Raw genomic sequence first — 21,573 nt, 5'->3', positions numbered from 1 at the left:
GCACCGCAGGGCCTATTGGAGGAAACCATTTCGAGGGAGGGGGAAACGCTTATATTTAAAAAATTTAAGAGATTTGAGGAAAAATATAACCATCCTAGGATTCCCTAAGACAAAAGGGAAGGCCTCAAAATTACAAAGAGCGCTGTGCTTTCTTTTAAAAGTTGGTTTCTAAACCATTGCATTTTACTAAATTGACAATGAACCCGGTCTTCGATGGAATGTGAGGTCAGGTGGCAGAGAGGCGGTCACCACATGGCATGCGGAAGAGCTCAACGTCTAAGGTAGGTTACCCGAGGTAGTGCGCAAGTGGATGACTCGTACTCCTCGCCTCCTTGAGTAATGTGTTCAAGTTTTTAGAATATATAAATCAATTAAGTAATATGTTTTTTTTTTAAATCCGGGCGCCAGTTATTCAGTCTGTCTACTTAAAAGTTAATTTTAAAGCCAACGGGGCATGATGTGATGCGTGTCTTTAGAGTTAAGAGGTAGAGAGATGAGAATCAGATCCCGCACAGCAGGAAATTTGGCTTGGCCTGTGAGGCGGTGCTTCCACCTTGTGTCTGCGCAGATCCAAAGACCACTAGCCTCATTTATGGGCGTTTGACAAGCCAAATCCTGTGGCTCCCGCCTAGTGTCTAAAAGGTAGTTTTTCTGGAGTGTTAGGAAGAAACATTAGCCATTCTAAAGTAGAAATGGGTGGGTGGGATTTTTTAATCGCCGAGAGCACTTCTTTCTCTTTGAATTTCTGTGTTATGCTGAAGGGAGGGCATGAGAAAAGAACAAAATTGCAATTTGTTTTCCATCTTTTACCGCTGTGGTAAAAGATTAAGGAGTATGATATGGAATTATGAGGTTAGCTATCACCTTTATATGTTTAATTCTTACCAATCCAATTCCTCTTGATAATTGGACAGCACAGACTTCATGTATTTTCAAGTAAGTTACAGGATAATTTCTGAAGCAACAAAACCCACAAGAATATACTGATTTGAAATTCTACTTTTACTCTTGCTATCAACAATTCAAATATTTGAATTTTGTTGAGTTTGCAAAGTGCTTTGAAAGCCTTAGTGAAAAGGCGAAAGAAATATTTGCAGCCTCCTCTCATATGGCTGTGCCTTTCAATTTCTAAAGGAAAACATTTGCAACATTTGTCAAAGTGGACAAGATTCATCATGAAAATGGCCAGAGCAGCAATTCTGAATACAAATCTGATTGACTTTCATACTAATAAAGTAATTAGCCAAACTTTCCAAAATTTTCAATTAGTTAATATGACTATTCTTATTTAACAAAGAGGTTAATACCATTAAAAAACAAAACAAAACAAATGCAACTGTATATTGTTCCAATCAGAAAGACAGGAAAGTACTTTTTTTCTTTCTCTTTTCCTTTTTTCTCCCCATTTTTGCTTAGTGTTAAGTATTCTTGAAACTAACATTAGGTTTTAAGAAAATTTTTTTCTTATCTTAAAACTTTAATTCAAGGAATTAACATCCTCAGTTTATTAGTGGAGGGCACCACCTTACTCAGATTATCCTTATTTCCATGATGATAAACTAATGAAGGTCCCAAGTGTTTGAGGAAGGTTTATTCAACCACTGCCATATTCAGTGTGTGCTGGACTACAGGTGGACTCCATTTATGCCATTAATATCTTTCCCAGCACCACTGACTTCAGCCACCTATCTCTTTTGGAGATACTTTATCGAAAATTTATAAATCAGCTTAAAAGTAACAACTACATGCCAATTCCTTACCTCAGTGAATTGTACCAAGGGCTGAATTAAACTGGGCTCTCAGAGTACAAACTTCCAAGGACATTCAACAAGAAGACATATTCGAAGTCAGAAAATGTACCACATTATCAGTGAGAAAGTGAAAGGTGGCAGCAATGCTAAACACTCAACCAAATGAAATACCATGCAAAACCCAAAGTTTCTATTGCACAATAGGAATTTTATAAAATGTTACCAAAAGCATACTGAGGGGCATTCACAGTCTGGAATGTTTTTCCACCGCTGAAATGGGCTCAATCAGAATGAGAGATTTCCTGATGCTTTTCTGCCTTCCCACAACTAAACCAAGAGGCTTAATTGAATAATAGCTTTTGCTAGCTGAGGATCCAGGCTGATGGAGTGCTTCAGGGATACCAGTTGCCAAGGCTATAGAGCAAAGTGAAGTAAAGTCTTACTGTGAAATTTCTCAGGTTTTTGGAGTACACTTACCTATGTTATGGTCTCATGTAGCTACAGAATAGCTAGACTGTATCTTTGATTCAAATCATCATGTTCCTGGGTAGTTTGTAGTTTCATGAAGAAGTATGTTTCATTTGTAAACAATTGGATCTAATATTTTTAGTCACATCTCATTATTTTAGAGGTTAACTATAGTAGACTCCCTGTTATAAAAATAATTAATAACCTAAGGCTTTCCTTTCTTCCAGCAACCACGACAGCCAGTTGCAGGACAAGGACTATTAGTAGTAATACAATACTTTCTCTTCTAAAAATACACTAGATTTAATTTAGCATTGTTTACCATAGACTTTTAAAAAATATATTTACTTTTCACTTACAGTTGGCATACAATATTATATTAGTTGCAGGTGTAATATAGTGATTAGACATTTATATAATTTATGAATCACTGCAATAAATCTACCCAACTGGCACTATATTTTTACAATATTATTAACTATATTGACTTATTCTTCACTTTACATCCCCATGACTATTTTGTAACTATCAATTTGAACTTCTTAATCCCTTTCCCTTTTTCACTAAATCCCCCAACCCCCTTACCATTTGGCAACCATCAAAATGTCCTCCACATCATGAGTTTCTGTTTTGTCTTTAGATTCCACATGTAAGTGAAATCACATGGCATTTACCTTTCTCTCTTATATTCAGCACAATACCCTTTAGGTCCATCTATGTTGTTGCAGATGCCAAGATTTTATTATTTTTTATGGCTGAGTAATATTCCACTGCATATATGTACCACCTCTTCCATTGATGCCTCCATTTCTTGGCTATTGTAAATAATGCTGACTTAAACATATGAATTCACAGGTCCCTTCAAGTAGTGTTTTGGGTTTCTTTGGGTAAATACCCAGGAATTGAATTACTGGGTCCTTCCTTGCCTCTTGTTAGAGCCTTTGTTTTGAAGTCTATTTTGTCTGGTATTAGTAGTTACCTTAGCTTTTTGATTGTCTCTATTTGCATGAAATATCTTTTTCTACCTCTTTAAGTCTGTGTGTACCTTTTGACCTGAAGTGAGTCTTTTGTAGGCAGCATATGATTAGAACATTTAATCAATTTGTATTTAAAGTAATTGATAGGTATGTAATTATTGCCATTTTATTGTTCATATTTTTTTTTCTCTTTTTCTTTCTTCAAGAAGTATAACATTTAATATTGGTTTGGGGATTATGAACTTCTTTAGCTTTTTCTTATCTGGGAAGCTCTATCTGTACTTCGATTCTAAATGATAGCTTTGCTGGGTGGAGTAATCTTTGCTGTAGGTCATTGCTTTTCATAACTTTGAACATTTCGTGCCAATCCCTTCTGCCCTGCAAAGTTTCTGTTGAGAAATCAGTTTACAGTCTTATGGGAGCTCTTCTGATGCATTTAAGATTCTCCCTTTGTCTTTAATCTTTGGCATTTTAATTATGATGTGCCTTGGCATGGGCTTCTTTGGGTTCATCTTCTTTGGGCTCTTTGTGCTTTCTGGGCTTGTATATCTATTTCTATGTCCAGGATAGGAAAGTTTTCAGTCATTATTTCTTCAAATAGGTTTTCAATTCCTTGCTCTCTTACTTCTCCTTCCGGGAACCCTATGATTCAAACATTGGTATGCTTGATGTCCCAGAAGCCCCTAAAAATACCCTCGTTTTTTTGAATTCTTTTTTCTTGTTGCTATTCTCATTGGGTGTTTTCTGCTATCTCATCTTTTAAATAGCTGATTGAGTCCTCTGCTTCATCCAGTCTACTGTTTATTCCCTCTAATATGTTATTCATTTGAGTTATTGTATTCTTCACTTCTGACTGGTTCTTTTATATGATTTCTATCTCCATTTTTGTTTTCTTCCTCTGTTAGAGTTTTCATGAGTTCATCTACCTTTCCCCTAAGTTCAATGAGCATCCTTATAATCAGTGTTTTGAACTCTGCATCTGGTAGATTGCTTGTCTCTATTTATTTTTTTAGTTTTTATTCTGCTCTTTCATTTGGGACACATTTCTTTGTCTCCCCATTTTGGCTGCTTCCCCATGTTTGTAGGGCTGCTATGTCTTCTGGTCTTAGTACAGTGGGTTGATGTAGTAGGTTCCTTGTGAGGCCCAGTGGTGTCACCTCCCTGGTAACCCGAGCCAGGTGTTCCAGGTGTGTCCCTTGTATTGGTTGTGTGTGCTCTCCTGTTGTAGTTGAGCCTTTATTGCTATTTATACATCTAAGGGAGGAACTGACTCAGGCTGATTGACAGTGAAGCAACTGTTGTGCAGGGGCAGACCCTACAGAGCAGGATTCGCTTTAGTGGGGCTCTGGTGCCTTTTTAATCTGCTCATTGGCAGTGTTGTTCTCAGATGCAGCCTCATGTATTCCAAAGCCTGCTCCTGGGCATGCAAGCCCTAGGATGTCCTGGGAGGGGCTCTGTGGCAGGCAGATTTCAGCCATAACTCGTACCCTACCCAGAGCCACCTAGCATGAGCCACCAGTCTGCAGCTGGGTACCTCAAGAGACCAAGCTGTGAACTGAAACCAGCTGCCCCTAGTGCCATACTTGGGGCTGCTCAGTAAGTACAGGGCACGCCAAGGCCAGATGCAGCTTGTTTAGGTTTTTTGAACCTTTGAGAGATTTTAGGAAAGCCTGCAGCATGAGCCAAGATAGGCTGCTTGTATGGTAAAGCCGCTGGAACTGCTTGGGTGGGCCTAAAATTTGGGTGAGCAGGGTTTCAGAAAAGTACCTGAACAGGACAAACAGTGTTAGCCAGGTTGAAGGAGACCCAGATATTGCAGTCACTTGTGTCTGCAAGTGGGGAGCTAGAGGGCTCAACAAAGGAACAATGTACTTTGCTCGAATTTCTGTCTGGGAAAAAGCTGGACCTCCCTGAAGGCAGACAATTAAGTTTCCTCCCGCTCTCTATATGTCTGCCTGAGTGCAGGAGCTCCGAGCAAGTGAGTCTGTCACTGAGTAATTCTATGCACTGGGCCTTTAAGAAAAACACCGAGGTTTTAGGGCAAGATTAGCAGGCTCGGTAAAATCAGAGTTCACCTACTTCTGTAACTGCATTAAAGGTACAACCAAATTATAAAACAAATTAGAGAACAACCTGAAGTCTAGCTGATCACAACACATACATTTGATGATATAAAGAAAAAGCCACATTGAAACCAGGAGGAGGGGTGGAGACACAAAGCAGGCTGGTCCTATACCCATGCATGACAGTTAAGAACTGGAGAGAGAATGAGGCTGCAGAGGCCACCCTGAAGGAATGAGAGGGCCCTTACCACACACAGGGGCTCTCAGACCAAAGTTCCAGTCTTAGGAGGAAGACTGCCAACAAAATCTAACTGTAAAAATTACTAGGGATTCTGGACATCTGGGTAAGACAAAAGGAACCTGAAAACTCAACCTCCCCTTAAGGGGTCACTGCATTGACTCATTCACTCATAGACACTCACCCTTGGCTCCAACAGAGGGTCAGCAGCTAAAGAGGTACAAAGACATAGGTAAAGACTGAGTTGCGTGCCTCAAGGATGAAGGCTGAAGGGACATAGGCTATTACATCTTTGTCAGGGCTCTCATCTTGGGCAGTCTACCAGTGGGTGTCATCTTGCTTTTGTTGAACCCTACGCCCTGCACGGCCAATTGAAAAGCTGCATGGGCCCAGTGAGATGGGCCCACTATACCCTGTTTCTCCCTGGGACCCCGCCCCACCCAGCCCACAATTGCCCAAGGCAGGCCTGTCACAGGCAACCAGCCCTAGCCTTCTGCTTCCCTAGGCCACTTTGTTATTGGCAGGTAGCAACCCTCAATTCACATGGCCTGCACATGGTCCACATATTTTGGGGGAGATTTTGGTGGCGAACCACTGGTGCCACCCCGAGCTGCAATATCTTTTGGGTGAATCATGAAGATCTGAGGGCCTGAGGAGGACAGCATCTGGCTTTGCTGTGATCTGAGACATTTGCAGGAAGTCACACATTCAGCACTGACATGAAACCTGATTCTGCACTGGCTGGGTGAAATTCCTTTGTGTTACCCTGGTGACTCCCTGGGTCCACATAACACCCAACTTGCATACCACTCAAAGGCTCTTCCAGCTGTGGAGTCATACGGGCAGCTGGCAGGCAGCCTCAGGCCTTGAGGTAGACTGGTCCTTCAGCTGAGCCATCCCAGGCCCGGTACTGGGAGTAACTGACCTCAGCTAGCAGTGTGGTCTCTCCCACTTGCCTCTAGATCCAGCATAGGCAGCAACCAGCTGCAGATCTCTCTGTTGCCCCTACCAGGGAGCCTCGGTCAATTAAAGGCAGTGGCCGACCTTGGCTTACACAGGAGTCCCTCCCAAGGGGCCGCAGAATCAACACACCCAAAGGCCGGCGTCACACCACAACAGACCACCACCTGACTAACTCCACATCAGCACAACCAAAGGGTGGTCTCGACAGGAACATGAGACTGCTGGGGAGACCCCACTCCATGGGGTCAGCCCCCGCATAGCAGCTCATACCCTGTGGGCATGGCCTGTCCTCACAGCCAGTCAGGCTGAGTCAATCCATCCACTGATGTGCCAACGGCAATCAAGGCTTAGCTACAACAGGAGAACACATACGACCACACAAGGAACACACCCGGAGCTCTTGGCACAAGTTATCAGGGACACTGGGCCACACAGGACACCCACTACATGAGGCTGCCCACACAAGGCTAGGAGACATAACAAATCTTCCTGATACATAGAAATGAACACAGAGAGGCAACTAAAATGAGGAAACAAAGTAACATACTGCAAATGAAACAAGAGAAAACCCTAGGGAAAAAAAAATGAATGAAATGGAGGCAAGCAACCTACCATAGACAGAGTTCAAAACACTGGTTGTAAGGATGCTGAATGAACATGGGGAGAATAAATGATCTCAGTGAGGACTTCAACAGAGAGAGTAAGTAGAAAAACGACATAGAAAACATAAAAGACAACCAGTCAGAAATGAAGAATACAATAACTGAAATGAAGCATACATTAGAAGGATTCAACAGTAGATTAGAGGAAGTGGAGGACCGAATCGGCGAGTTGTAAGACAAAGTAGAAGAGAACACGCAACTAGAAAAAAAATTTTTTAATGAAGAAAGTTTAAGAGACCTCTGGGATAACATCAAATGTACCAACATCTGCATCACAGGGATACCAAAAGGAGAAGAGAGAAAGCAAGGGATTGAGAACCAATTTGAAAAAATGACAGAACACTTCCCTAACTTGGCAAAAGAATTAGACATACAAGTCCAGAAAGTGCAGAGTTCTAAAAAAGAGGAACCCAAATAGACTCACACGAAGACACACCATTATTAAAATGCCAACGGTTGGAAACAGAGAATCCTAAAAACAGCAAGAGAAGGGTAGCTACTTACTTATAAGGATACTCTCTCTCATAAGAATGTCAGCTGGCTTTTCAATAGATTTTGCAGACAAGAAGGGATTGGCATGAAACATTCAAAGTGATGAAAAACAAAAACTTCTGACCAAGACTACTCTACTCAGCAAGGCCATCAATGTAATGGAAGGTGAGATAAAGAGCTTTCCAGACAGAAAAAAGCTAAAGGAATTCATCACTGACAATACAGAATTACAAATGTTAAGGAGACTTCTGTAAAAACAAGGGGTGGGGGGTGGAGGGAAACCATAATTATGAATAATGAAGTGGCAATTACTATGTATCTATCAGTAATCATTTTAAATGTAAGTGGATTAAATGCTCCAATCAAAAGACATAGGGTAGCTGAATGGAAAAGAAAACAAGACCCATATATATGTGTCTACTTTAGATCAAATGACACGCACAGACTGAAAGGGGTAAAAAGGATATTTCATGCAAATGAAAATGAAAAAAAAGCTGGGGTAGCAATACTTATATCAGAAAAATTGACTTTAAAACAAAGGCAATAATAAGAGACAAAGAAGGACATTACATAATGATAAAGGGATCAATACAAAAGGACATAAGCCTAGTAAACATATATGCACCCAACATAAGAGCACCTACACATGTAAAGCAGTTATTGACCAACATAAGGGGAGAGACTCAGAGTAGGAGACTTTTACACCCCATTGGACAGACCTTCCAGATGGAAAATCAATAAGGAAACAGCAGACTTAAAAGACACATGAGACCAGATGGATTTAATAGATATTTTCAGAGCATTTCACCCCAAAGTAGCAAAATATACATTCTCCTCAAGTGTACATGGTACATTATCCAGGACAGACCACACGTTAGGCCACAAAACCAGTGTCAATAAATTTGAGGAAACTGAAATTACATCAACCGTCTTCTATGATCACAATGGTATGAAATTAAAACTCAACTACAAGAAAAAAAACTGGGAAATACACAAATGCATGGAGGCTAAACAACATGATACTAAACAATGAATGGGTTAACCGGGGATCAAGGAAGAAATCGAAAGATACCTAGAGACAAATGAAAATGAAAACACAATGACTCAAATTCTATGGGACATAGCGAAAGCAGTCCTAAAAGGGAAATCCATAGCAATTCAGGCCTACCTCAAGTCACAAGAGCTCATATAATCTAACCTTACACTTAAAAGGACTAGAAAAGGAACAGCAAACAAAACCCAAAATGAGTAGAAGGAAGGAAATAAGGAAGATGAGAGCAGAAATAAACAAAATAAAATCTAGACAACAATACAAAAGAGCCATGAAACCAAGAGCTGGTTCTTTGAAAGGGTAAACAAAATTGACAAACCTTTAACCAGACTCATCAAGAAAGAAAGAGAGGTCTCAAATAAGTAAAATCAGAAATGAAAGAGAAATAACTGCGGACTCTTCAGAAATACAAAGGATCACAAGAAAATACTACGAGCAGTTATACGTCAACCAACTGGGCAATCTGGAAGAAATGGACACATTCATAGAAACATACAATCTCCCAAGACTGAGTCAAGAAAAAAAAAACAGAAAATCTGAACTGACTGGTTACCACCATGAAATAGAATCGGTAATCAAAAAACTTCCTAAAAAGAAAAGTCCTGGACCAGATGGCTTCATAGGTGAATTTTATCAAACATTCTAAAAAGAATTAACACCTATTCTTCTCAAACTATTCCAAAAAAATTCAAGAGGAGGGAAGCCTTCCTAACTGTTTTTACGAGGCTCCTGTTATCCTGATTACAAAACCATTCAAAGACAGTACAAAAAAAGAAAACTATAGGCTGATATCCCTGATGAACACTGATGTAAAAATCTTCAACAAATATTAGCAAACCGAATTCGGCAACACATTAAAAATATCATACATCATGATCAACTTGGATTTCTTCCTGGGATGCAAGGTTGGTTTAATTCCCACACATCTAGTAATATGATACACCACATTAACAAATTGAAAGACAAATATATGATCATATCAATAGATGCAGAAAACATGTTCGACAAAATCCAACATCCATTTATGATAAAAACTCCCAGCAAAGTGGGAATAGAGGGAACATACCTCAACGTAGTAAATGGCACATATGACAAAACTACAGCTCACGTCATCCTCAATGGGGAAAGGCTAAAGTGTTTCCCTTACGATCAGGAACAAGACAAGGATGCTCGCTTTCACCACTTCTGTTCGACAGAGTATTGGAAGCCCTAGCCACAGCAGTCAGACAAGAAAGAGAAATAAAAGACATCCAATTTGAAAAGGAAGAAGTAAAACTGTCATTATTTGCAGATGACATTACGTAGAGATGATATTATGTAGAGAGAACCCTAAAGATTCCACCAAAAAAGCCATTAGAACTGGTAAGTGAAATCGGTAAAGTAGCACGATACAAAATTAATATTCAGAAGTAGGTTGCATTTTTATACACCAATGATGAGCTATCGGAAAGAGTAATTAGGAACGCAATCCCATCTATAATTGCATTAAAAACAATAAAATACCTAGGAATCAAATTAGCCAAGGAGGTAAAAAAAAAAAAAACCTGTTCTCAGAAAATTATAAGTCATTGGAAAAAGAAAAAGAAGAAGATACAAATAAATAGAAGCACACACTGTGCTCATGGGTAGGAAGAATCAACATCATTAAAATGGCCATACCACCCAAAGCATCTGTAGATTCAGTGCAATCTCTATCAAAGTACCAATGGCATTTTTTAGAGAACTAGAACGAATAATCCTAAAATGTATATGGAACTATAAAAGACCCCAAAGAGCCATGGCAATTTAGAGAAAGAACAACAAAATCTGAGGTACCTGATATCGAACTATACTATAAGCCTAAAGTAATCAAAACAGCATGATACTGGCATTAAAAACAGACATACAGATCAATGGAACAGAATAGAGCCCAGAAATGAATTGTTATTAGTAACTTTTTTCCTGATATATCTCCTCGGACATGGGAAACAAAAGAAAAAATAAACGAAAAGACAACCTACTAACGGGAGAAGATATTTGCCTACGATACATCCAACAAGGGGTTAATATTCAAAATTTATAAAGAACTCATACAACTCAACAACAGGAAAACACAGTCCAATTAAAAATGGGCAGAAGATCTGAATAGGCATTTCTCCAGAGGACATACAGATGGCCAACAGACATATGAAAAGATGCTCAAGGTCACTAATCATCAGAGAAACGCAAATTAAAAGCACAATGAGCTATCACCTCACGCCTGTTAGATGGGCTGTCATCAATAAATTAAAAAACAACAAAGGTCGGCAAGGGCATGGAGAAAAGGGGACCCTCGTGCACTCTTGGTGGGTTTGCAAATTGGTGCAGCCACTGTGGAAACTAGTTTGGAGGTTCCTCAAAAAATTAAAACTAGAACTACCTTTTGACCCAGCAATTGCACTTCTGGGTATTTATCCAAAGGAAACCAAAACACTAGTTTGTAAAGATCTGTGCACCCTTATGTTCACGGCAGTGTTGTTCTCAATAGCCATGATATGGAAGCAACCTACATGCACATCAACAGACGATTGGATAAAGAAGTTATGGTACCTATATACAATGGCATATTACTCAGCCATTAAAAAAAATGAAATCTTACCATTTGCAACGACATGTATGAACCTAGAGGGTATTATGCTGATTGAAATAAGACAGAGAAAGATAAGTACCATATGATTTCACTTATATGAGGAATAAGGAACAAAAGAAACGAACAAACTAAAAGAAAAGATACTCATTGACACATAGAAATAACTGCTATTTACTAGACTCTCCCTTGGCTCATTGTTTGGCCCCCTACTGAGACAAATTTCTTCTCCCCAGTCCCTATGACCTCATGCTATCCACTGGTCTCTGAGCCACCTCTTACCCTCCAGAAGCCACCTCCACCAAAGCTGCCTGCCACTTCTTAGCGAGGGCAATGCTAACATTGATGTTCCCTATTCCATCTGGGTTTTGTCATGATGGAGCCCCAAGGTTCTTGACTTAGGGAGCATGCTTGGAAAAGGAGGCCTCCAAAAGGCGTTGCCTCAGGCCATCAGAGTGTGGAAAGAAGAGACAAGAGAGGTAAACCAGTCAATAACTGCAGGACAAACTAACAAGAGACTGCTTACATTCCTGAGTGCATGTAGGAACTTTGAATTAATTTCCAAGTGGCTATTTCCACAATTATCTAAGAGAATAGCCAGGTGTCACCATCACCAGAAGCCTCTACGTCTTGCTTAAACACAAACTTTCCAGACTGTTGCCCACAACCAATCTAAAGGAGAAAACACTTCTCCCTTATGGACTCTGCACCTATCCCAGAACTAGCTCTGCCTCATCCTCTTTCTCCTCCTATAGCCAATGTTAATTCTTTTAAAACAAGTTTCACTTTTCTTCCCCCAAACTTGTTGTATACTAGAGCCCCATCAACTCCAGGATGTAGACAAGTTGCCTTTTCCACCTATCCCTGCTGCTGGTGTCTCAGACTGCTGGCTAGCATGTGGCTCAGTAAACCCTTTCTTTTAGAAAAAAAAAAATATCTATCACTTCACCTCTCTTTTTATCTCTCCTTCCATTTTTCCCATTCCTTAGCAACCACTGATCTAATTTCTGTCACTATAGTTTACATTTTTTAGAATTTTATATAAATGGAATCACACAGTACTCTTTTTTTTCTGGCTTTTTACACTCAATGTAATCGAAATTTTCCATATAGTATCTATTCATAGTTTAAATAGTATTCCATTGTATAGATATGCAAAAGTTTGTATATATACTTGTCTGATGGACATTTGTTTTGTTTCTAGGTTTGGGTTATTACAAATAAAAGTGCTGTGAACATTGGTGTACAGATTTTTGTGTGGACATATGTTTTCATTTCTCTTGGATTATACTGTGAAGTGGGATAGCTAGATCATATGGAAGGTGCGTGTTTAACATTTTAAATCAACTTTTAATTTGGAATAATTTTAGATTTATCCAAAAGTTTCAAAGATAGCACAGAGTGTTCCCACTTACCTGTCTCCCAGTTTCCCTCATGTTAGCATCTTACATTACTATCATACATTTGTTAGAGTGAAGAAACTGATATCGGTACAATACAATTAATTAAACTCCAGACTTTATTTGGATTTCACCAGTTTTACCACTAGTGTCATCTTTCTATTCCAGAATCCAGTCCAGGGCACCACATTGTATTTAGCTGTTATATATCCCCAGTCTCCTCTGGTCCGTGACAGTTTCTAAGTTGTTCTTTTTTTCGTGACATTGGCAGTCTTGGAAAATACTGGGCAGGTATTCTGTGGAATGTGATAGCATGTCCTCCAATCTGGATTTCTGATGTTTTCTCCTGATGACTAAACTGGGGTTATGGGCTATGAGAAAGACTACTGTAGAAGTAAAGTGCACTTTTAATCATATTGTATCAGGGTACATGACATCTAGAAGATATCTCTGTTGATGTTATCTATCAATTGGTTAAAGTGGTGTTTACCAGTTTTCTTCATGTAAAGTTTATTTTTCTGCTTTCCCTACTCTAGTCTCTAAGTCTTGCCCACACTCAAAGGGGCAGGGAGATTTAATTCTACCTTTTGTAGGGAATGGGGTAATATCTACATAGATTATTTGAAATTCTTCTGTAAGCAACACTTTTGTCTTCCCTTTCATTTCTTTACTCATTTATTTATATCTGTATAGACTAATGTATACTTATTTTATACTTGGGTTATAATCCAATGCTGCATTATTCATTTTGCTCCTCAACTTGTACCAGTTTTGGCTTTTTGGGGTTCTTTTCAGTTCTCTCCTGGGACATACCACTATCCTTTATGTTTTTGGAGCACCTCCTTACTTTCTACAAGTACAAGGTACTTCAAATTCATCTTATATTTCCCCTATTTCTAAAATCGGTCATTTCTCCAAAGAGTTTTTTTTAAATTATTATTTTAATTGGAAAGTGGTATTTAGAAACAAAGATCTGAGAGCTAGGTATGCACAGTGCTCCTGGGATGTAATTAATTCCCTTTGGGCCTCCTAGGGGACTGAAGCCAGTGATATATGTATGTCAAAAGTGACATATTATATATATTAATATACGTACTAAGCTAAACAGGAGTTCGCACTAGTGTCTTTGACTCCATCCCAGTACCATAGGGATCATTCTAGCCTTCCCCCATACTTAGTTCTAACTTTCCCCATTCAACAGAGAGAACCTTGCTCCTACTATCTGCAGGAATTTACTAATCCAGTTAACCCCAGTGCAAATGTACAGTGGTTTAGAATTGTTAACCAGTTCCCCTCCTTGGGAAATGAATGTACCAACTAGAGTACAGTGTTCATATGTAGTTTCTTTTGTGTTCCTTTTGTAGTTCCTTAGAATTTCCAGTCAAAACATATTTTCCAAAGTTACTTAGGTCAGCTTCTTCTTTTCCTCCATCCAGGGGTCTGTTTTTTAACAGGTGAAAGTCATGGAAAGTCAGCTGGTAACAAGGAGATTGTAGAGGAGCCGCCATTTCCATTTAAGAACAGACCATAGAGATGTTACTAGTGCAGGGGTCATTGCCCTGCACTCAGGACAGAAATCAAGAGAGTGGGTGAAACAGTTTTGCAGAGAAAAAGGTTTATTAAAGTGAAAGCTTGATGCACCAAGGAAGGAGAAAGATGTAGCTCCCGAGGTTTACAGGTACAGCCTTTTTATAGGCTCTTGGGATTGGGGGTCACCCTTTCCCCTTTTCTCCCTTCCCAGCATATGTTGAGGCTGGTCCTATACTACACCTGTGTAGTGTAGTGTACCTACTTGCTACTTCATGTCTCGTTAGCATTTTAAATCTCCAACTAGTGGAAAGTTTTTTACTATGATAATGAGGAAATGTTAACTACAGGACAGCTCTTTTAACTAACACTGCATGTGAGACCTGAGAAACTTTTCCTGGCCCCGCTTATCTCTGTTACGATTATTGTTCTGTCCACTCATTATTTCTTATTAGCTGGGGAATGTGGTTCAAGTTTGTTTTTCCCAGCTGCAGATTTCTGCTATGTGACTACCCTACCTGACAACCGACCCCAGAGATATTTTGATTTAGCCGTGAAATTTTCCTGACAGGATTCAGTAAAGATGAAATAGGAAAAATGCTTACCCTTTCTTCTCTTTTTCCTCGCTGTGAAAGTAACAGCCCCTCCCAAGTGGTACAGCGGGCCCAGTGCTTGATAAGTCAGGACCATAGACTTCTTGTTCTCCACTCTGTTTATGCTTAAAGCAGAATAGTTATCTTCAAATAACGGAAGATTACATTGGGAGGGTTGGAAGAAACACAAGGCTCTAACGCCGGACGTGGGGCCTGTCCCCATATCACGCTATTGCTTCCAGCTAAGTGTTACTTGATATTCTGTGTTTCCATACCCTTCTCCCAGCCCTGCCCAGCGCCTCCCCAAAGGCAAAAGGGAAGATATGAACCGAGAGATAGCCACTACTCTGTTGCCCGAGGAGGAGCTGGGCTATTGAACGGTTCATGGACGGCCGCGAGTGGTGGGCACGGAGGGCAGTCTCTGGCCATGGCGGTTGGTGGGTCGGTGCACTTGGACCGAGTGGGGGTGGAGTTGGGGGGCGGCGGTTCAGCCTGAGGCAGGTGGCGGGCTGGGAACGCAGGCGCGGTGGGGCGGCAAGCGGTGCGGCAACCGACGAGTGCGCAGGCGCGGTGGGCGTGGTGGGGCCCTGGCGGGCGGGATCGGCAGCATGGGGCGGTTACGTTGGCAGGTGGTGGCGGTGGCGGCGGTGGGCCTCGCGCTGGCCCTGGAAGCGCTGCCTTCCGCGCTGCGCTGGTTGCAGGCCAGACGGCGGCGGGGGCGGCCGCGGCACGAGGTGCTTTTTTTCCCGTCGCAGGTGACTTGCACCGAGGTCCTGCTGCAGGCCCCGGACGCTGCGCCGTTGGCCCCGTCCTCGGGCTGCGGGTGCAGCCTGCCCCACGGCGAAAGCTCGTTGAGCCGCCTGTTGCGCGCCTTGCTTGCCGCCCGAGCCAGCCTCGAGCTCTGCCTCTTCGCCTTCTCCAGCCCGCAGCTGGGCCGGGCAGTGCAGCTGCTGCACCAGCGCGGGGTACGCGTCCGCGTCATCACCGACTGCGACTACATGGCCCTCAACGGCTCGCAGATCGGCCTGCTCCGCAAGGCAGGTAGGTAGGCCGGGATTCCCAGGCCAGGGGCACGAGTCCGAGGAGCGGGATAGAGAGGGCCAGGCCCGGAGATCGCTCTAACCCTCCGAGACTGTAGACAGAAGGGAGAATGTCAAGGGCGGATACTTGGGTCGGGAGTCTGAGTACAGGTGAGACCCCATTTATTTCCCATGGTGGCCTTGTAAGGTCAGGACAATTTTATCCTGGAGAAACTCCCCGCCCTTCTGTAAGGGGCCCCTGTGCTCACGCGGCTGTTGAGGTTTTATGCAGAGGGGTTTCATGCCCATTATGAGTGTGAGCTGGCTTGTGTGTTCTCACCTAGTGGAGGAAGGGCTAGGGGACTCCCAAAGGCGACGGTCTGCCCGCGGACACCCAGGAAGTAGTCAGAGCCCCTGCAGTTTGCCTCATCCCCCACATTCCCATGATCCGCGTTGGCCTTGGAGCAGTGGCAGCCTGAAGTGAGGATGGCTTGGCCTGCCAGCACTCAGTAAAGGAAGGGGAAGTCTAAGAACAAAGCTGCAAGTCTACCCAACCAGCAGGCTATAAGTGACTGTGCTCATAGGAGCAGGTGTGCAAAGATTGCAAGCGTAAGGGTTCAAGACTGAAGAGCAAAAGAAGGAAAGTGGCCCTAAAATGTTTAGTTGGTGAGTGGTTAGTTTCTCCAGCTGCAAAGAATGCCTGGGAAGGCAGATAGATGTCTCTGGCCAGCCTACCTGTTTTACTGGGATGGGGAACAGATAAACAGGAGGTATGAATCATTTTGTTCTAAATTCAGATCCTGGTCTTACCTGTGAATTACTTGTTTTATCCTTCCACCTTAGTGTAATGGCGTGTTCTGCAAGCAAGCTCTGGTCCTTGTGTTTTGTTCATTGGCTGCATGGAGTCAGAATGTGTCTCTCAGTCACTCAGGCACCCAGAGAAGTCATTCCTGCACCAAAATCCTATCACCTGTCAATTCTAGTAGCCCCAGTGACAGAAAGATGCAAGGACTCTTGAGAACTGGTTGCGCAGTGGTCTTGCGCTGTTCTGAGTTACACAAGCACAAGCATGGCCATTTGCTGACCAGAGAGGCAAAGAAGCCTTTCCAGGAGTCAGGTTCTACTTCCTGTCTCTGCTTGTGGCTCTCCAGATGGCAAAGCACTTTAATGCTTTGGTGCTTGTTGCATCCTATGTGGGCAGAGTCAGAAACTTAGTTCAAATAACGAGGATGTTCACTTCCACTCTTCCTGGAACAATCATGAGTTGCCCTAAATCTGTTGGTCCTTTTAATGGGGAAACTTGGATATCTTTAGGCATGGGCTATTTATTTAATGAGCTTTGAGAGAATGGTAAAATATCAAGTTTGAAAAGGGCACTGCAACTAGACTCTAAGATTGATTCCACTCTGATGGCGTCCCAGCCAACATTCATCATTCATCTGTTCAACAAATATATCTGTGTGCCAGTATTTGCCTTGATTAATTCCAGGCCCCAGGGACACAGCGATGAACAAGATAAAGACCCAGTGGAGAAACTGATTGAAGCATGAATATTTAAGGTAGTGAGAAGGGTCAAGAAATATGAGAGGTGTGACATGCCAGCAGAGGGGATATCTGAGGGAGAGCCTTGTGGCTTGAGGAACAGCAAGTACAAATGCTAACTTCATAGCAAGAAATTCCCTGTGGCCAAAGGTAGAAGTAGTAATGAGGTGAGGCTGGAGGCCACACAGGTGTGTAAGACACTTAGTTGTGGGGGGCACACAGGTGTGGAAGGCACATAGATGCAGAGGGCTTGTTTCATGCAGGGGGCATTTGGATCCCATTCTGTGAGACGGGAAGCCTTTCTAGGATAGTCCGCAGGACAAAAGGGACAGAAGGCCTCACAGAGGTTGTCCAGGCTGCTCTGAGGAGAATGGGCTTTGGGCAGGGGTGGGTGGCAGATGGGAGAGCTTTGTGGCAGTGTTGGAGGGGTCAGAAATGGTTGGATTTAAGATCTGTTTTGAAGGTGGAGCTGACAGGATTTGCTGATGGGCTGACAACAGAGTGTGGCGCAGCGGTGGTGGCATCCCCTGGGGTAAGGAGGTCACCACTTTGAAGGTGGTGTTGCTAGGCAAAATACAGGTGCCCGGGTAAGCGGTAAACTTCAGGTAAGCAACGAATGATTTTTAGTGTGTGTCCCAATGTTGCATAGGACATACCTTAAAAAATTATTTGTTGTTTATCTGAAATCCCAACTTAATTTGGACAAACTGTATTTATTTGCTAAGTCTGATAACCCTATTGCAAAGCAGCCTATTTTAAACAGTTATTTTAAATCACATTTGTAATGGTCTCATTCACTGAGTGGATAATTAGGCATTATTCCAGAGTTGATGAAGAGTGGACAGGACAGACAGAGTCCTCCCCTAGGAGTTTGAAAACAGTGGGAGAGAGAGAAACAGTGAAATGAAAAGGTACAATTACATGCCCTTTGGTCAAGGAAACAGGCAACCTGACGGAGAATAATTTGTTTCTGTATCAGTTAGGGTGCTTTCTGCTTCAGCAGTCAGAAAGGCTGGGTGTAAGCTGGGGGCTTCACTGAGCCAGAGCCACTTGACTTTCTTTGATCTTTAATTCCCTTACTGCTACTCACCCTCGGCCTGGTTTCTCCTACGCTCCTTCCTCCTCAGGCTTGGCCCCTGTCCTTGCAGAGTGGGGTGTAGCTCCTGGCCTGGCATGTTTACTGGAGCGTCCAGTGCTGGATAGAAGTGAGAGCTCAAAGACAAGGAAACCCCAACAAATGATGTTTGTTCTGATCACTTCTGGCAGGATGAACGAACTCTGAAGGTTATCCTGATTGGTATGGACTCCAGAGGTGTGGGTGGGTGCAAGGTAGGTTGTTCCCAGAGGAAACTGAGTAATATTAAGAGAGCAGTATCTGAGTATCTGCCATGGTTCTGCCCTTAGGACTGTCTGTGTCCCTTCCTGTGCCAGAATGCTCCTTATTCCTTTCTGTGAGCTGGTTGTGGTTGGTCACCGTACGCCTCAGCCACCACCACCTGCCCAAGTGACAAGTTTCCCCTTTCCCACTAAATCAGAGACAAACAGCAAAGTTAGTAGCTGCTAGCAAATGGTCCCCTGCTTGAGGAAGAGCTGAGATGTTTGAGTGAATGAATGCTGTAGAGGTGGTGGTAAAGGCTGACTTGCCCTTTTTGCAGGTATTCAGGTTCGACATGATCAGGACCTGGGTTACATGCACCACAAGTTTGCAATAGTGGACAAGAAGGTGCTGATCACTGGATCCCTCAACTGGACCACACAAGCCATTCAAAACAATAGAGAAAATGTTTTGATTATGGAGGATGAAGACTATGTGAGGCTTTTTCTGGAAGAATTTGAGCGTATTTGGGAAGAGTTTAACCCTACAAAGTATACTTTCTTCCCACAAAAGAAGAGAAGTCACTGAAGCTGTGCTTTCACCTCTGTCTTCAAGTTGGAGGGGAGAGAGGTGTTCAATGTTGTTGAAACGAGGCCAAACCTTCAAACCTTCAAAGAATGGGACCGAAGACCCGCCTGTGTCCTCCCCAGAGCCACTGTGAGTTAATGGTGCCAGAGTCTGCATTCTGCTTGAGAGAAATCTCAACATTAGAAAAAAAATCATTCAAATTCTTGTTCATTAAATACTAAAGTAAACTAAAGACTGTTTAGTGGTAAAAAGGAAAGACTTTTGAAATGTCAGGTCAGTTGTTATGGATCGCACCTTTGGGTATTTTTTTCCCCTTCCACCAAAAGCGAAAGCAGTTATAGCTTTAGGAGCCTTGCCTTTGCCTAGTACCTCATTCAGAATGGAAGGGTTTCTACTGCTGCATGGAAAAGGTGCATTGCCTCTTTCAGAATTGAAAATCTGATCTTCTTTCCTGATTCTAGGGAATCTCCTGATCTCGCTGACCCCCATCAGTTCAGCCTTCAGTTTTCTCCTGAAATATTCCCTCTTCTTTCTTTGGGTTGGCCCAGTCCCCATTCGGCACAGCTGAACCCTGGGTTTGGCTAGAGGTTGACAGTCTCTTCACCCCTGTTGTCACCAGCTCCTTGGTGGTTTATTGGCAGGTCTGAGTCAGAAGATGGAAAGGAAAGAGGAGTGCTGGGCACAGCAGCAGGCAGGTCATTTTCTTACCCAAGTTTCCATGCAAAATTACTCTTTAAAACAAGTACACATGAAATTGTTCATCTGTGGCAGCTTCCCTTCTATTTTCATGTGGTCAAGTGTGTGGTCTGTCAGGAAAGACTGGAAGCAGACAGAAGCTGCTTCTGTTTCCGTATGTTATGCTTTTAATTTTTAACATTATCACATCCAAGGTAGTTTTGTTGTGTGTTTAGAAGTAGCCTTCACTTTAACAACTGCGGACTTTGCTGCGGACTTTGTAATCAGTCATGAGTTACCCGACTGACCTTCTGGAGGAATAAACTTGAGGAGAGACTGATTTCACGTTGTGGTACCTTACAGATCTATTTTTATTCTCAGCTCAGGGTTTTGCATCCATAGGTAATTAGGACAACAGGTATCTTACATATATTTGTGAAATGTTTCAAATTATTTTCTTCTGAACATGTCTCTTTATATATAGATAGCTCAAATAACATCTAAATGATTATTTTGCCATCCTGTCATATTTCCATATGTAATATACTATGTGACCTGTCTTGAGGTCTGTCTGGTGCATATGTGCATTTCTTCTTTCCCATCACGCTCACATAGTCACCTGGAGAGACCATTCAGTGTTATATGTTTTCCCTTTTTAAAGTTACCTTTGACTTATGATGTTAGGCAAGTAAACTCAAAGTTAATTTTTCTTATTTAATTGAAGCTATAAAGTATAACATGCATCAGAAATCACAAGAAATGGTTTTACATTAAACATGTTTTTCACCTGAGTCTGTTCTGCAGCAGTTTATGTTCTGAAAAGGATGGGAGAAGTAGCATGTCTCCTGAGTGATGAAACCATGCTTTCTGGACCTCCCACACATCTGAATAAACATGTTCTTATTCTGGAATGGTAGTACTGCGTGTCTTTGCCATTTGCTTAGTTATTTGAATTGTGGCTCCTCTTTATTAAACAAGTACAACTTTTGGGGGGAGGGTTGGGGCAACATACAGCTATTTAGAAACTGTTGGTGAACATAGGAGTCTCTTAAAGAGAGTAAGACCTGAAGGTGTTACTTGGGGATGTCCCAAAGTGCTTCTGGTGAGATTTCCAGCCTATCTGCCTGACCTGTGAAGATGGACATACGTGCAGCCCACTCCTCCTGTAGTGCCTGGGTCTCAGCTGTGGCTACATCCCTTTCTTTCAGAGGCAGGGCGGCACGTAGAGCATGGCATCAAATGCATCAATAACGGTGTGCATATAAAGTAATACAGCCAAGTTGTCTATATGTTTTAAGAACTGTGAAATGATCTCATAATTTTTGATATAACTTTGTATTGGTTATCTTGGTGTTTTCATCACCTTAGCAGAAGTGGGGAAAGTTTCAGATTATAGTTAATTTTTCTGAAAAGAACTTGCAATGAACTTGCTGAGGAAGGACAGTGCTAAAATCTACCTTCAAACTGGATGCTCTGGATGCTGTTTTGTACCCATTTAGATTAGGCATTTGCATAAAGCGACTGGAGCCCCTGACCTTCAGACTGGCAGCACCCGAATCTGACAGGAAAGGTGTAGGGACGGGTAGCCAGGCTAGAACCAAGGCGCTGGAACTAGCTGGTATGTTTCGTCTGCTGGGTGAGCCA

At 42.2% G+C, this 21,573-nt stretch overlaps 1 protein-coding gene across 11 annotated transcripts; it reads left to right on the top strand.

The window, feature by feature from the left end:
* Window positions 1-52: 52 nt before the first annotated feature.
* PLD6 (phospholipase D family member 6) lies at window positions 53-20,845 on the top strand. 11 transcript variants are annotated; one of them, XM_036222475.1, is made up of 4 exons: window positions 54-281; window positions 15,077-15,231; window positions 15,546-15,831; window positions 19,007-20,845. In XM_036222475.1, exons 2-4 carry the CDS (start codon window positions 15,175-15,177, stop codon window positions 19,252-19,254), a joined length of 591 nt encoding a protein of 196 aa, XP_036078368.1. In that variant the 5' UTR covers window positions 54-281; window positions 15,077-15,174; the 3' UTR covers window positions 19,255-20,845. The 11 variants fall into 11 exon arrangements, 10 of the variants coding, with proteins under 10 accessions (XP_036078366.1, XP_036078364.1, XP_036078368.1 ...); XM_036222474.1 differs by lacking the exon at window positions 54-281 and adding an exon at window positions 11,325-12,592; XM_036222473.1 differs by having other exon boundaries at window positions 53-281; window positions 15,077-15,831.
* Window positions 20,846-21,573: the final 728 nt, after the last annotated feature.

Source organism: Rousettus aegyptiacus, unplaced genomic scaffold, assembly GCF_014176215.1.
Source record: "Rousettus aegyptiacus isolate mRouAeg1 unplaced genomic scaffold, mRouAeg1.p scaffold_m13_p_6, whole genome shotgun sequence".
Lineage (NCBI taxonomy): Eukaryota > Metazoa > Chordata > Mammalia > Chiroptera > Pteropodidae > Rousettus > Rousettus aegyptiacus.
The sequence above is the reverse complement of the archived record's forward strand: the minus strand, read 5'-3'. Positions and strand labels throughout refer to the sequence as shown.

What these genes read in the sequence shown, in the direction of transcription:
- PLD6 (XM_036222473.1), top strand. Translation starts at nt 15,399, where the DNA reads ATGGGGCGGTTACGTTGGCAGGTGGTGGCGGTGGCGGCGGTGGGCCTC. An exon ending in CGGCCTGCTCCGCAAGGCAG is followed by an intron (nt 15,832 to 19,006) that starts GTAGGTAGGCCG and finishes CCCTTTTTGCAG; the next exon opens with GTATTCAGGTTCGACATGAT.